Genomic DNA, 17,226 nt, shown 5'->3' on the forward strand with positions numbered 1-17,226 from the left:
GTCTAAATTGTCACAGCTGTTTCTATTTTACTCAGGAAAATATCAGCATTCAGAAAGTATTACTTTTTGTGAGTTTAAAAAATATGAATATTAAAATTGTCTCATTTTTTCCTATTCTAATTTCTATTTGAAATTAGGGAACAAGAGAATGTAGAAATCGGAAATCCGTAATGGTTCAAATAAGGTAATCCTATTGTAGGAGGTCAAAGCAGAGGTTCCATGATACAGAGTAAGTTATACTTTGCAAGTTTCTGCTGAGGGTCCTGACAGAACGCTTAGTCCTTCTGCCTGACTGGCTTCAGGAAAGTAGGAGAGATCCATGGTGGAGACTGGTGTTGGTGCAATACTTTACCCTTTCCCTCTTTAGGTAGGAACTTTTAATTTCACAGGTAGCCCTAGAAACTTCTCGAGGAAGTAATAATTTATTTTAATCCTTTATTAACTGTTGAATTTGACAGTTATAATTTTTTGAAGTTACCAGATTACTTTAGACTATTTCTCACTTGTTCTCTTTATTTATAGTGAGTGTGTGTATATGTGAGTGTATTTTCAGCTTAAGTTCTTTTCTTTCCACAGAGCACTAAATGTTTCAACATTTCCTTAGAATTGTGTTTCCAAAGAATGTTTAAGGGATATAATTACAGATCTCACTTAGGACATGTGAAATACAAAATTCCATACTTGTAAAACCATGAGGGACCAGATTGCATGTTTTCTCTATGCTACTAGAGAGTGAAACTCCCCAGCCTGCCTGCCTGGATTCTACTTTGGGCAATGAGGGAGAGTGGTGACTGACCTTGACTCTAAACTGACGAAACCAGCCACAAGACCCGATGTTATTTTAGTTGTGGAGAACATTGTGATCCTCTTTACCTGGTCAGTTTTCCTACTGTATATACCTTGCGCATGACGTGACCTTAAGGATGGATGAGGTGACAATTGTTTGTTTTAGAGTTTCCCTTAAATGCCTGCTAAATAAAAACGATCAAATAAGCAGGCACCCAAAGCTTGATTCTGGTCATGTTTGGAAATGTTTCTGCGTGATCAGGTTGACTTCGTGTTCACTGCCACAACCACTACTAAAATGAAATAAATCTGAAACATTGAAAAAGATGTTCAAAGTGTGGTGTTCAAAGTATAGTCCCCAAACCCACAGCATTACCATCACCTGGGAACTTGGTAGAAATGCAATTTCTTGGGCCCCATCCCAGACCTATGGAATCAGAAACTTAGTAGGATGGCACCTTCACACTCTGTATGATGCTGTGAGCCCTTTAGCTAGTGCTCAAGGTTGAGAATTGCTATTGTAATTATACACTATGTTCTTTAAATGTTATTTCAGTGTTATAAAGGTATGTTTTGAGATTTGCATGATGGCTCATGATAGTTGATGAATCTCTCTTAGATTGCTTACTAAGTGTGTGAGTGGCATAAAATCATATCAATGCACAATGTGTATGTGTGTGTGTTTCCACAGAGAATCACATCTTGGAGGATGTGAACAAGTGTGTGATAGCCCTCCAAGAAGGGGACGTGGACACTCTGGACCGGACTGCAGGGGCCATTAGGGGCCGGGCAGCTCGAGTTATACACATCATCAATGCTGAGATGGAGAACTATGAAGCTGGTGTTTATACTGAGAAGGTTCTGGAAGCTACAAAATTGCTCTCTGAGACAGGTAAACACGGATATTAGATTCAACCAAAATGTCAATGCCATGATTAATTTTTGTATTTGAATAAATCTTTTGCATTGTCTGTTATAGGTTTCTGTGCCTCAATGTTACACATGGTAATAAGAATACTCTTGGTTTCTTGAATTTGAATAACTATAGCAGAAGAACAATTTTATTGTTTTGTATGTGTGTGCGTGCATGTGTGTGTTATATATTACTTTATAGTTTTTATCTGTAGTCTCATTTGATTCTCACAAGGACCTTATGAAGTAGGCAGAGAGATTTTTATTATGTCCAATTACAAATGTGAAAGTGGTGGTTGAAATGAGTTAAGAGATTGGAAAAGGTCACAAATCTAGAAAACAGTGGAGGTGTGATGGGAACTTGGAATCTTGAACTTGAAACCATTTCTGTGTCTATTTCTTGAGAAGATTGGCTCTTGAGGAAGGACTGTGAACAACTAGGAAAAAGTTTTAAGGCTCTAGGTAGTGTCTGGATATGAAGTTATCAAAAAAAGGGGATGGTGGCAGCTAAAAATGGGTCAGACCTTGAATACGTGCCTTGCCCCTCTAGGAAAGCCTTCTATGCCTTCTTCTAGGGCACATGCTGTCCCTGGGGGATCACTGCTATGGTAAGACATGGTTACTCATGCGAGCCTGTCGTAGCTCCCTGGTGCATTGGGATGGAGAAAAAACAACAACAACAACAACAACAACTTACTTTCACTGAGTTAGCATAATAACCCATAACTGTACCAAAGCCTGGCCTATTTTTAGTAGTTTTTGTTCTTGGCTAGTGTTCCTGGGCTTCAGAACCTTTCTCAAGTACCTAAAGCTGTGTGCATTTATCTGTATATGGGGGAGGGGGGTGGTGGAAGTGTGGTTAGAAAATTTAGAGTAGAGACGACAAAGGAATAGAAAAAGGGAATTTAAGTTTTTATTGGATGGGGTTATGAATAGATAAAGAATTGAGTCATGTATGCACAGAAGGACCTTTCCTCAGACTTCAATAGGGGCCTTTCCTGTTGTATAGCTGGACTGCAGAACCTATTAGGATTAAAAGAAATAATAAATGTATTTCTGAAAGGTCAGATAAAGCAGTGTATCAAGTTCTCCATGATACAGCATGTTAGTCGAAATAGGTTTCTTTCTATAGGGAAAAGGTTATTTACAAAGACTTCTGTAGATATTTGTTAGTCTGAAATAGCAAGGAAAAACAACAGATAAACAGAGACATTGCTTGTTCTCTTTGAAATATAAGCAGAAAGGGAATAGTGTAACGTCACATAATAAAGAGAACATCCAGGGATTGTTGCTCTTGAGAATCATGGCAGACATAGAATTAGAAATAATAACAATAATGATAATAAGATATATCTGCATTTTAATTAGCTGAAATTGAGCACTGTTTTCTTTCAAATAGGTTTGCCCTTTGCATTCAATAGAGTAGCACAAAGCAAGTCACTCAGTTCTTTCTTCACTTGGAAGAATTAAAAACAGGCATTTTACCCTCCAGTATAAGGACTCTTTTCTTCACCCTTTAGGGAACCCTCTCACATTTTTGTGGCTCTCAGTTTCTGGCCCATTCGCTCTATTCTGTTACAAAGTCTGAACATCACATGGTCTGTCAAACACATAGTAGCACTCCCTTGGGTCTGAGACTGGGAAGAGCAGCAGAGAAGGATTGAAGATGTGAAGACAGGACTCTGAACACAGGACTGCTCCTGACTCATTGGAACGCTCATTGTAAAAGGTGAAAGACACAGAGCATATTGCCACCTTACATGTGACTTTGTGCAAACCAAGAACTCAGGCATTGTTCAAGAGATATTCTGGGGTTGTTTTCTCAATGTCTTTTGTGCTGCTTTAATGAACAGAGGACATGATGCCCATTTGGGTCAAAATCTGCTTAAAGGCAAGGGCAGCATGCTTAGTTGATGGAAATATTTTTACATAATTTTTGCTCAAATTCTTGAAACGTAAATGACTTTCTGGTTGATTTTTTTTTTCCAAACAACAAAATCGATGAAATATGAAACAGAGCAATTCATTCAGGACTGTTGTTGCTCATTAAGATTTTGCTCTTACTTGTTAACTGTCAGAGATTTTAAAACTTATTCCAACCCTTCCTTGCAGTGACTGAATACTGTAGGGACTTAACTAAATATACCTTTCTGACTCTGAAGTCCACATCCAGATCTTAATGGAACAGAGAAGATGCACAAGACATTTAGGTTCTTTATATTTTTCAAGAACTATTGATGATAACTAGGAAAGTCATCAGGTTGAAGAGATTGAAATAGCTTCTACACACCTGCAGTTGAAAATATTGGAATATGTGTCAAGGAAAAGTAGATGTTGGTGGGCTAAGAACTAGAATGCACAATGTATACACATCATTTTGTGGCTTTCTTCAGTTTTGTTTCTTAAGCGGAACTGATACTGTTTCTTTAGGAGTAACTAGGGAGGTTGTCAAAGAAGTGCAGGCAAAAGCTTGAGCTGTTAACTCACTGATGCTAATGAGAATTGTTAGGACTATACCAGACACTTGGAGTTCAGGGAAGACTGTAGGAGCAGTTTGGCGATTATGATTGTGCAGTTTTGTTGAATTAGTCCTCTTGTCAGTGTCTGGCTGTGCTTGGGAGACCTATGTCCTCAAAATAAAAACTGCTATGCATATTATTAATGCCCAGATTTCTACTTTTCAGCTAGTGCTTGGTTTATGATTTTTTTTTAAATTAAAGCCACGTTGAATTGTTCACTGTTTTCTTTTGAGCTTATCAGACTTTGCCCTGAGAGTCCATTTTATTTGGGGAGAGATCAAAAGGGGCAGTGGGCAAAGAGGCGAAGGAGCCAAAAGGAAGAATGAGGAAAAAGAAAAGCAGTCCAGAATCTGGATGACAAAATGTCATGTTTCCTTCTGCCTACCACAACCTACCAGGTTCTATCCACGCTTATGTCTGAGTTGTTCCATTCAAGACCTTAAGGCAGAAGTTCTCAATCTCTGTACTGCTGACAGTGTAGGTAATTATTTCTTGAGGGAGGGTAGCTGTCTTGTGCATTATAGGATACCTAGCACCCCTGGCCTTTACCCACCAGATGCTTAGAGGACCTCTTTTCTTCCCCATTCCAAACTGTGACAACTAAAAGATTTCCAGACAGTACCAGAGGTTCTTGGAGGGTAGACAAAATAGCCTCCATTGAGGATAGATGCTCTAAGGGGAAGAAATATCCCAAAACAGGGACAAGTTTAAACAAGGCAAAATGGAGCCTATGTACTGTTGCCATAGGATAAGAGAAATGAAGGGGATGTGGTAAGAGAAGACTTACATATAAATTACAAAGAAGAATCTAAAAAAAGGGCTGAACGCTCAAATCTTGAGTTGACCAGACTTTGCTGTTAAAGGGATTTGCAAACATAGGCCAGCCCCCATTGAGACATGTAAATCTTGCCTGGGAACACCTCTGCAGAAAGACTCCCATTTTACTACCTGACTGCCTTCTCTGCGTGGCTAAAAATTGAAAGGGATCCAAAGAGTCACATAACAGTCTGTGGTTGATTTTCCATGAATTACTTTCTCAGTAAAGATAGTGTTTTGTTGAAGAATGCTTTTTGTGTTGTTATGAATGCTGAGTTAAATTTGAGAAAATAAATTTGTGGATTATTCATATGCTAAAATCCTAGAGCGACATTATATAAAAAATTATCTATTTTTTATAAAAACTATCTAGGGTGATGAAAACACAACCCTAATCTACATCAGACCCATTAAATACTTACACAGCATATTTGATGGGCTCTTCAATAAAACCTGAAATGGAACAAATTGCCAACAACTTGGTAGTAAGTGTATGCACGGTTGACCAGACCCATCTTAAGAGATCTCATTTACCAAGTCAGATTGCTGCACGAGGTTGAGGGGAGGCAAAAGTACATCCAGTGATAGCATATTTAGATATATAGAGAGTAGTTCATCTTCACTGAATGGATTATATTGAAATGTCATTTTTATAAATTTGATAGCTGATATAAGCTTGTGGCAATGTGAATGTGATTGGGTTGAAGGATCTTTGATATTCTGCCAGCAGTCCCCTCTTTAGAGGGCACAAATAAAAAAAGTGGGGGGGGGGGAGAAAAAGAGGAAATAGGAAAAAAAGTATTTTAAATGAGGACTCCATGTTAGTGGGCACTGCATATATGAAGATTAAAATATCAATATTTTAGGAACATGTGGTCCAAACAAATGGTATAGTTTTCTTTCATTCTGTTTTTAAAATTTTTATTTACTTATTTTGAGAGAGAGAAAGAGAGAGAGCGAGAGAGAGAGCACGAGCATGCACATGCATGAATGGGGGAGGGGCAAAGAGAGAGAATCCCCCAAGCAGTGTTGGTGCTGTCAAGATCTCATGAAATGGGAGATCTTGACCCCAGCCAAAACCAAGAGTCAGATGCTCAACTGACTGAGCCACCCAGGTGCCTCTCTTTCTTTCTTTCTTTCTTTCTTTCTTTCTTTTCTTTTCTTTTCTTTTCTTTTCTTTTCTTTTCTTTTTTTTACTAAGACTATTTCTTTAGAATAGTTTAACGTTCACAGCAAAATTGAGGCAAAAGTACAGAGATTTCCCATACACCCCTTGACCCCATAGCAGGCATCAGCTCCCCTATGATCAGGATGCCCTATCAGAGAAGTACATTTGTTACAACTGAAGAACCTGCATTGATGCCTCATAAGGGTCCAATGTCCATAGATTACAGTACTGTTCACTCATGTATTTTCTGTGGGTTGAGACTAATGTATAATGGCAGGTATCCATTATTATGGTGTCATTATTATGGTATTATGGTATAATTCATTATGTATGGTATCATACAGTATATTTTCATTGCCCTAGAAGTCCTCTGTACTCTGCCTATTTATCCCTCTCCCCCTCCCACCTCTGGTACCACTGATCTTTTTACGGCTTTCCATAGTTTTGCCATTTCCAGAATGTCATATGGTTGGAATCTTATAGTATATTGCCTTTTTAGAGGTCTTCCTTCACTAGGAAGAGATGGTATAATTTTTACTTTCATGCTTTTGTAATGTAAAGTTTTCATAAGAACAACAAGGAATTTTTTACACCATTTCTATATATTTTGCCAAAAACTATAAGAGGATCAGCAAACAGGAAGTACCAAAATTGGAAACTGTAACAAAAGGTAAAGCTTTGTCAGTACAGTGTAGTAGAACAGATCCAGATTAGGAATCAGAAGAACTCAATTCTTTGACTTTTACTAACTAAATATAACCTTAAACTATTTAATGCCTCTGGGCCATAGCTTCTCCCATATTGCCTGATGTTTTGTCATCCAAGGATGGTTAATACTGTCGATTTCAGAATAAATGTGTTATTGTTTACTGACTTTCTGGTGACTGCACCCAATATGGACAGTTGTTGCCCATTCAAACCATTCTGTTTCAACCTATTCAAACAGGTTCTGTTTGAACCCTGTGCTTTACCCAGACAGGTGTAATCATTTCCAGGCAAAACATATTCATTCTGCTTCCACTTTCTTTCCTGTGATATTCTCCATTTCTTCCTCCGCCTCTGCTTCTGTGTATTGAACTTATACTTGAAGACATGGCTCATTCTCAGTTGAAGAGAATAGGGAACTGTATCAGTCTTTTGATGTTTTGTGTGTCATCTTCAATATCTGCTTCAATGACCCCCAGCTAGATCATCACTTCCTAGAGGCAGGTGTTTCTGTAAGTACGTAGGACCTAGAGCAGTGTTATCACAGAATTAGCATTTAATTTAAATGCATTGATTAAGTGAATATAAAAAATTAGGACATTATGTTTCATTAATTCTGACTAGAGAATATGTCCATTAGCAGCCTCTGGCTTACTGCTCAGGATTTTAAGATAAATAGAGACTTCTTTTCCTCTCACTTTGTATATAGTAAATGAGAGCAATCTGCTTGGCCACGTAGTGTATGCTTACTCTATTTGGACTGATTCTGTTGCTAGTAGGATTAGGTTTTATCATTGGACAGGTGTGGGTGACTTGCCTATCCCAGTAGCTGGATGTGGCGAGGGTGGGGGGGTGTGTAGACAGAGGTAAAATCAATATCAGAAGGAGGTGGAAAGGCCAGCTTATGGGAAGACAAAATATTAGATATTACAGATAGGAAAGGCCATTACAGTCTAAGTTACTTCTCCATGACTGACTTTGAAATTAGATTATGAAAGTAATGAATTTCAACAGAAGCTGTAATGACCGAGATTGTTCACCCTAGACATCCTAATATCTTTTAAATGCATTTTAATATAACCCTGGCTATTGGTATAAAGTATCTTATTTTTCTCTGAAAGGTCAAAATGATTAGGATATGGAGGAAATCTCTTACTTATTTGGTGGTTGTGGTATTCATGGTGGTGGGAAGTCAGAAGTATTGGAGGACTGAGAAGAAAATCTCATCTACTTAATAGTCCTTCAATAGGCAATGTATAGTTTGTCTCAATGCCTTTTCTATATGACTGAAATCTACATACTCTAGATATCTTAGGGACCTGGCTAATGTGTTTTAACATCTATATTTACTTTTTCCTGAAAGCAAATGCAAAGTTTCTGGCCCAGAGGACACACACCAGTTTCCCATCCCTCATTCTCCCTCTTAAGGCAATGCGATGAGGGCAGATGAATTCTGCACACTCAGAGGAGGTGCCACAGTAGAGGAACCACAAAATTATGCATCTGGGAGTTTATATAGGAATTTGTGTTCAGCAGCCTTCTTCCCCTCCTGAGAAGAGGAGAAAAATCTTTGCTCTTTAATGTTAATAAACTCCCTTCAGGAAAGGTTCCCTACTCGTTATAAACCTTTGGGGATATAAATGAATGTTTCCTGGTTTTATCCCCCTTTGAAATGTAAACACAAATTTATGGGGAGGTAAACATATAAATCTCTCTCCAGGTTCTTTCTCTATTTTAAATGGACTGCTATTGAGTCATGCTTTGAACCAAGTTACCAGTCATTTTAGCTCAGAAAACTCTGGCCACGCAGAAACATGCAAATATCTTCCCTACATGACTTGTACATAATTAATGCATTCTGCTAGAATTCAGATATGTTCAGCTCTTAGCATGAGTGGCTAAAGAGTCCTAGGAGAGGATACAACTTGAGAAAGTAAGAGATACAATTTTAGGATTATAATAACCTAATGTGAAAGTGGAAATGGGCTAGGGTGGATATAGAAAGGCTAATGATCACACATTCATGTGCCATACGTTTGGAGCAACGTAGTGGAACAAATAGCTCTTGTCTCGTGCCTGTCTGTCAAAGTAAAACCAAAAGGAAGGATATTCATTTAATTCTGTATGAATCGCATTATGGGTTCAGAATAGTGGGGACCACAAATGGCATAATATTTCTTTGTCACTGCAGGGGCATTAATGTCCTCCAGGATAGTAGCAGTGGGGTAGCAGAAGGGCCTGCATATTTTGTCTGTGCTGGTGTCCATAGGAATTGGTGGCCAGGATGTATTAACTGTGCGCAAATGAGGCAGTAGCAAGTTCACCCAGATCCTCTGCCACATCAGTAATAGTTGTTTGAATCCTAGAGAAGAGGAATGTGCTGACAGTCAATTGTTTGGGAGCACATGTGCTATATCATTGGAGTATTCCAGAAATAGTTTGATTTGGAAAAATGGGAAGCTTTGCTTGTGGCTGGAAGACCTGAAATAACAGAAGGATCTAAAAACCAGAGAACAGACTTCTGTTTATTCTTTTTTTTTTCCTTTTTCTTTTTAGAGACTAAGAGAGCAAGGAGGGGTGGAGAGAGAGACAGAGAGAGAGAGAGAGAATCCCAAGTAGGCTCTATGCCCAGTGCAGAGTCAGACATAGGGCTAGGGCTCAATCCCAGAACACTGGGATCATGATGTGAGCTGAAATCAAAAGTCAGATGCTCAATCAACTAAGCCATCCAGACATGCCAGCGTTCTGTTTATTCTTGTTAAAGTGATTCCAGAATGATTTCCCTACCTGGTTTGCCTTTCTGTATTTTACCAGTTCTTTAGTACTAGCTGGATTCTTCCTTATCAGTGAATTCCTCTTTCTAACTACACCAGCCAATCCCACTTCTCTGTGCTCTCATTACTCATATTATCTGTGTCACTTATTAGGTACCTACCACTTACCACCCTATGTTGCAAAACTCTGTGTTTGCTCATTTGTTTGTCTGAATGTATCTATCTGCCCTGTGTATGGGTATCTAGATAAATGCATGTGTACTGCTTACTAATTAAATTTTAACCCCTTGAGATCTGAGACCACCTCTTCATTTCCTCCAGGCTGATGAGAGTTCAAGCTCCAAAAATTTTGTTAACATAAATGAGGAATATAATGGACACAATATTCTATCTTATTTGGGGGATTGTACCCTTTTTAAAAATTACATGCTTAACAATCAAGGTCAGGATCTTAGCAGTTATTTTATAACTTCTTAATCCTTTAAATCTCACTAATGACCAATTTAACTGTACTTACCAAGTTTGGTTTCCGCAATCACTATAAGCTTGATAAAGCATCATGTTCAATTCTTTATTGATTCCTTAAATTTCAGAATTAAATCTGCCATCCTTTCCTTTAAATTGATAAACCATTTGTGATTATTTTTGAAATGCTTATTTTAAAATACAAGAACTTTCCAAGCAAGTATTTTCTTTCCTTGGGGAAAGGAACTTGTGTCTAGACGAGTGCAGATGGATGTTCCCCGATTCTCCTAGGGTAGTTATCATGAATGAAATTTACAGAGGCTTTTTTTTTTCCTCCTTTTCTAGGCAGTCCTTTTTCATCTTTCATCAAACAATTCAGCTCATGGGTTATGTATGGCCTTCTGGAATCTGAATTTGATTTTGATGTTAGAAATGTACATTATAATTTTCCAAACATGAATTTATGAAAATGGCAGCCTTTAGGAACTCCCACAGAGGGAACAGATGACTGACTCTGACGAAAGAAAGTCTAAGAATACACACAGGATGGAAGAATTAGGACTAGCTGGGGTGGTGCTGATGGTTGTCCAGAGAATAGAAGCAGCCGACAAATAGTCACCGGGAACTAAGGAGCAGGTTAAGCTAGGCTTCTTTTGTCTTTGCTCCTAGCTTCCAATGTTCAACGTTGGCTATTGGCTAACTTGATTATGAGTCATCAAGATAAAGCGTGGGAAAAGCTAGAATATCACTGGTCTAGACAGGATGAGATTTAAATTTAGAGAGTATTTAAATATGACTTCTACTACTCTTTCTACCATATTTAAAAAGCATTGGAGGATGCTTTACTCAAAATCCAGATTCGATTAATCAACTCATATAAAATAACGTTATAAGTTTGAGATAGAAGGGAAATACTTTCATGAGAATATTAGATTAAATAGGAGGTTTCTGGGGGAAAAAATGAGGTAAGGAAGGTTGTTTTGCTTTTTTTCCAGTTATGAGCATTTTGATTAAGTCTCATAACTTTTAAAGGTTCCCTTTCCTCATAGATCTGATGAGGTCATAATGGGTACAATGTTTGACACTGGCTTTTTTGGCAATCAAGATAAAATGGAAAATTCTGGGAGCTTATCAAATCTCATCTTAAGGGCAGATTTCATAGATTTCAAATTCACTATTAAAAATGCAAAACCATCAGAAAGATGATATGGTCATGCCAAGGACAGAGAAGGGCATAAAAGTAGGGAAACTAAGTTTTCAAGATAAACTGTACAAACTTCGCAATTGGAGATGTTAGTGCTACTTTGAGTGTTATTTTCAATTTATTTCACCCTCACAAAGCCCACTTCTAGGTGACGAGTCACGTAGTTGTACCTCTATCCAAAGGAGACTGGATGATTTTGTCTGCCTATAAACAAAGAAAAAAGGTGTGTGGATGAGTAGATAGAGAGGCTTATGGTGTAAAGATAGTAACTATGGGAGCCATTTACTGTGAATCTTATGTGCCAGACATGATGGTAAGCATCTTGCATATATTCCACTTTTTTTTTTTTTTTTTTTTGCCTGGAAGGCAGGATTCTATTTGTTTTATTTATCACTTTATTCCCAGTGGCTAAGTACTGTCTACGTTTGTATATAAAATTGTATACAAAATTTACTGAATATATTATTTTTAAACCTTGTATAAAAACCTGAAGGGCAGCTATCATCCCTGTTTTACACTTGAGTAAATGGAGGTTCAAACTGGTTAACTTGTAAAAAAGCAATTATCAAGATTCGTTTATGCTTCTTCTTAGACCCAGTAAATACACCAGAAACTAGACCAAGCATAGTTGCTACAATTGGACAGAAATTTTACTATGTCCTGCTGACTGTTTTTACTGAAATTTCTACTTACAGCATACTCTATTAGCTAGCTATTGCTATGTATCAAATCACCCCAAGGCTTAATAGATTAACATTATAAACATTTTCTATCTCATAGTTTCTGTGGGTCAGGAGGCTGGGTACAGTTCAGCTATGTGACGTTGCCTCGAGATCTCTCACAAGAATGCAGTCAAGGTGTTGGCCAGGATGGCAGTCATCTTAAGGATCAATTGGTGAAAGAGCTGTCTCTAAACTCACTCATGTGGTTGTTGGAGGGCTTCAGATCCTCATTTGTTGTTGGACTTAAGGCTTAAATTCCTTACTGGCTGTTGAACAAAGGCCTCTCTCTGTTATTTGCTATAGATGCTTTCCCACAGATCAACTGTCTTCCATCAGAGTGAGCAAGTGAGAGAGCAAGAAAAAGCAAGCAAAATGGGAAGCCGGCATCTTCTTGTAACCTAATCTTAGCAATGACATCCAATCCTTCTTGCTAATATTTTATCACTTGGGAGAAAGTCACTAGTCTCAGCCCATGTTCAAGTTGAGAGGATCACACAAGGGTATGAATACCAAGAGAAGAGGGATCATTGGGGCCCATCTCAGAGACTCATAACAGATCCCACAATGTGGACTTAATAGGGAAGTACTTAATTCAGGCACATTGTACCTATTTGCTTATACAATGGCTTCCTGAGCACACAAGAACCACTGAATCAAGACAGTGCTATGCAATATGTAGCCAGGAGTGAGCAGGAGAATAGTGGAGCTAAACAGTGGGGAAAGGAAGGCCAAGATTATCTCAAGGTAATTGGAGAAGGGATTTGGAGTGGAGGACAGATCTGAAAAATTGTGCACAGAAACAAGATGAAACTAGCATATAATTCAAAGATAACAATGTACATGTCAAAGAAAAGAAGAGAAGTAATGATCTCACTAGGGAAAATTTCATTTGACTTAGGTTCTGAGATTCAAACATGAATCTCAGAATCTCTGAGAAGTTATGTTGCTGGTAGTGGTGAAAGTCATAACCAGGATCAGTGTGAGTATGCCAAGTCAGGGTCAGAAGTGAAGGGTCTGGATAATGCAGGAGATCCTAGCCAAGTGCTTCAACAAGATTCTAACCACTCTTTTGTATTGAAGGGAAGCCTCTATGTCTGATTAGATATTTCTTGTCCAATAGGTAGAAATCCAGGCAGCTGGAAAAAAAAAAAAAAAAGGACTCAGAGTTCAGAATTTTGAAAGATTCCTGTTTGGACAGGGAGACCTTAGAAAGTCTTCTAACAACTTAATTAATGATCATGAAATTCTTGACTAAAACTACCAAACCAATGTAAAATGATGGATATATTCTTGATTTGTCCTTCATTATTTTTGAATGGTGCCAAAGCTACAAATGTGTCACAGCTTCAGTTGGCCCTGGACCCTCCTTCTACACTGACTATGACTTGGAGCTCTGGCTCCGATGGTCTCCTCACTAAGTGATCGTACTTCACAAATGTGTTCAACTGTCAAGATATACCCAGAGCCTTTTAAGTTCCAGTCAGTCTGTACCTTGGGCAAATTTGGGCCCTCAGTGTTTTAGATCTACTCTCCTGTACATTCTCTTCTCCTCTGACCTAACATGTAATTGGAGGCCACTTAAATAAAATCCCTTAGGGGGATTTTATTCTTTCCCTTGTGGGAAAAATGCATTACTTACAGAAATGACATGAAACTGTACTTTCCTGCTGTAGGGGGATCCTGAAATTGCCCCCATGGGGTCTCCTCAAATTAATACCTTCTGGCTCCATTACTGTGATAACACCCAATTCTTACTCTAACTCCAACTATTAATATGGATGCATACTAACTATTTGTGATTGGCAAGAGAATGGTGGACTATAATGTATTCCTCTGCTGGGGTTGGCCACAATTCCATCTTACTTTTGATACTTCATTCTCTTTCTAAATTTTCTCAAATCTTCTCATTCTCATTTCTTATATTAACACTTATTAAGCTGGTTCTTTCTAAAGAGCAGAGAGTCCTTGGTCCTTGTCCATTTTCTTTCTCATTCCTTGGTAATAAAATTTGTGCAGGGAACACACTCATGAGAGTGTGTCAGCTGATGACACCAACACAATTGGGTGACCCATATACCTGAAGATACACCAGTTTGGCCCTGGTGAACTAGTCAAGGATACAATAATGAATCTTGCTCAGTGGTGATGCTCCTACTCAAGTAGTCCTGAAAGGATTGAGCTCAAGTTTCTAAAAGGTCCCTAGAGATCAACCCTAGAACACCCACTAATAACTTGCTTAATGACTCATGAAACTGTTTAATGAAATTATTGAACTAATTTGAAGTGATGTGCAGAAAGAAATTTAGTATGTGAGATGTGATACTGCTCATTTTATCCCTGAAATACTCAAAGACAAGTGAGTTCTTTCCTACATCCCATTCTTTCATTTCTCATCCATGTCCCAGCTGGATTGAGTAGCTAGGCCTGAAGCACGATAAGGGCTTATGATACAAAGAAGAAGGAAGAGCTGTTCTCATTCCTAAAAATGCCTCCTAATGTAAAACAGTTGACATACAGAAATGTCAAACAATTTTAATACATTATACTGAGCACTATAATGGTGCATACCTAATCAGGATGCTATAAAGTTATAGAGAACTGACAACTTTGTAAATAAAGGATAGTTTCACAATGGCACTTAAGTCTAAATGAGATACCAAAGATTGAGGAGGAATTCACCTGGGCCAAAGACGAAGAGGTACATTTCAGTATGAGAATAAATTCATCATGAACATCTTGGTGTGACACGGTATGTCTCCATGTCATCTTTGAAGACATTAAATAACTCAGTGTAAAAATGGAACATTTAAATATATGTAGGAATAGGTGGAGAGACAGAGATAAGAAGTATAGGCAGGTGTCTGAAGTTTGTGTTTGTATCTTACTGACTGAGCCACCCAGGCACCCCTATGTGTTTGTATCTTATAAAGATTTTAGAGCCTGTCCGTATTAAAGGAAATCATTGGAGCATTTGTAGTTAGACATGGACCTTTTAGATGGTTCCTCAGGGGCAATTGGTTGGCTGTTCATTTCCACTACCTCTAGTTAACCTTGGATTTTGCTCTGATGGTTGTCAGCAGTGCTATTTGCATCTTTAGGACAACTTCTTGTTCATTTTACTGATTCACCCCGTGCTCTGAAACATCACCCCTGACGTCTCTCTGGAGGATTCAGTCCAGATCTTCTGCACCTCTGGTTTAGGATCTCAATAGACAGTAGAATGAGGCGACCTTGGTTTTTATATGCATGCTGAACTCTGATTTCATTACTCTTGGAATGTCATCATTCTGTGGCCTAGTGTGCACTCTGAATACAAAAGTATAGCAAGAATTTACAAGTTTATTTCCAACTTTGATCACCCTTTCAGAATATAAGCTACAAGAGCAATTCACTATTTCTGATAAATAACAGTAAAGTGGTGTATACATTTTTGGATGTAATTCAGAAAGTAGAAACTTCTATTTATGTAACCCTATGCCAGAAATTCTGTTAATATATAATGTGCTAATCACAAAAGCAATACTGTGTTTTGTCCTAATTACTGGGAAGCAGAAGCAGCATCATATTTGAAGTAGTTTGAGACTTTTTTCTAGTTCAGTATTACTTTGGGGATATTTAATTTTTCAGATACTACCAGAGGCGTTAGAAAAATTCATAGTTTAAAGTCTTAGGTTCTGTCAAGAATCATTGTTCTATAAACTTGTGTTTTTCTGTCTTATCACTTTAAAAAACAAAACAGGGGGTACCTGTGTGGCTCAGTCAGTTAAGCATCTGACTTCAGCTCAGGTCATGATGTCATGGTTTGTGAGTTCAAGCCCCACGTTGGGCTCTGTGCTGACAGCTCACAGCCTGGACCCTGCTTCAGATTCTGTGCCTCCCTCTCTCTCTGCCCCTCCCCTGCTCTCCCTTGTGCTCTCTCTGTCTCTCTCTCTCTCAAATAAACATTCAAAAAATTAGAAAAAGATAAAAAACAAAACTGGATAAAAACTAAACAGGAAAGAGCAACAGCATGGAGAGAAAATGTGTATTGGTTAAAGAGCAGTTGACTAAGCCCTCGATAAATAAGTATTGAATCTACTTAAGAGCTGAGCATGGAGAAAGTTTCTTAAGGTTCAGATCCGGAAAAACACTGATTTGAGGTAAGAGAAATGGATGCCTTATCAGTTACAGTAAATCAAATCAAATTGAATTAGTTCAAGTTCTGGGTTTTACCAGGTTGAATATAATAAGATTGTTGGAATATTAAGGATAAATTGAGATCTGAGCCCCCACTGGTAAAGTGAAGATTCTGCACCTCCTCCTCCACCATTTTTCCTCCTTAGAAGGTTGATGTTCCGTACTGTTCTGTTCCAATGTTTTTATCAAAGGGCTTTGTTTTTCTTCCCCTTCTGACAATGCCATGTCCATAACACTGTTGTTCATACCAACATGCCACTTCCTAAATCTTCCTAGAGAGATTCTGTACTCCAGCTGGAGCAAACAGAATGCCTTTCTCCAAACCTGGGGTTTCAGAGAAGTCCTGGGCAGGTTTTGGGCCCCAGAGCATCCCTTATGGAAGTAGTCCCTTTAGATGTTAGCTTTCCCTTTTCTCCCTTGGGCACAGAATCAGACCTAGAAGCTGGTAGAGAAAGTTAGCAGGTCACCTCCTGCATTGTGCTCCTCCCCAGCTCTTCCTCAGGGTGACCTTGTACAAGCAGAACAAAGCCACACGACAAGCTGATCTCCCCTTTTATACTCCGTCAAAGGTCTTCATGAAACTAGAAATGTGTGCCCAAGAGCCGGGGTCCAGTGGGTGAGTACTACCTAACTCGGTTCTCCAGCAGGCAGTTATTAAGGTTGAATATTAGGCGTGTGATCACAGTCACAATTTCTGAGGGACTTCCTCACACAATACTGTTGATCAATGGGGCGCCTGGGTGGCTCAGTTGGTTAAGCATCCGACTTCAGCTCAGCTCATGATGTCACCACTCAGAGCTCGAGCCCCACATTGGGCTCTGTGAGCCTGGAACCTGTTTAAGATTCTCTCTCTCTCTCTTTCTTTCTCTCTCTCTCTCTCTCTCTCTCTCTTTCTCCCCCTCCCCCTCCCCCTCCCCCACTCTCACTCTCAAAAATGAATAAACATTAAAAATATTGTTGATCATATTGTTTTCTATTA

The 17,226-nt window shown here is 38.6% G+C and overlaps 1 protein-coding gene across 5 annotated transcripts in view; it reads left to right on the top strand.

Annotated features, from left to right (window-relative positions):
- CTNNA2 (catenin alpha 2) overlaps nt 1–17,226 on the top strand; it is a 1,092,768-nt gene that overhangs the window by 983,009 nt on the left and 92,533 nt on the right. For all 5 annotated transcript variants that reach the window (XM_027072095.2, XM_027072097.2, XM_027072096.2 and 2 more), the window contains one exon: nt 1,478–1,678. In XM_027072095.2, the coding sequence (XP_026927896.1) occupies nt 1,478–1,678 (201 nt within the window). The remainder of the gene's footprint in view (nt 1–1,477; nt 1,679–17,226) is intronic.

The sequence above is a fragment of the Acinonyx jubatus genome, chromosome A3 (assembly GCF_027475565.1).
Source record: "Acinonyx jubatus isolate Ajub_Pintada_27869175 chromosome A3, VMU_Ajub_asm_v1.0, whole genome shotgun sequence".
Lineage (NCBI taxonomy): Eukaryota > Metazoa > Chordata > Mammalia > Carnivora > Felidae > Acinonyx > Acinonyx jubatus.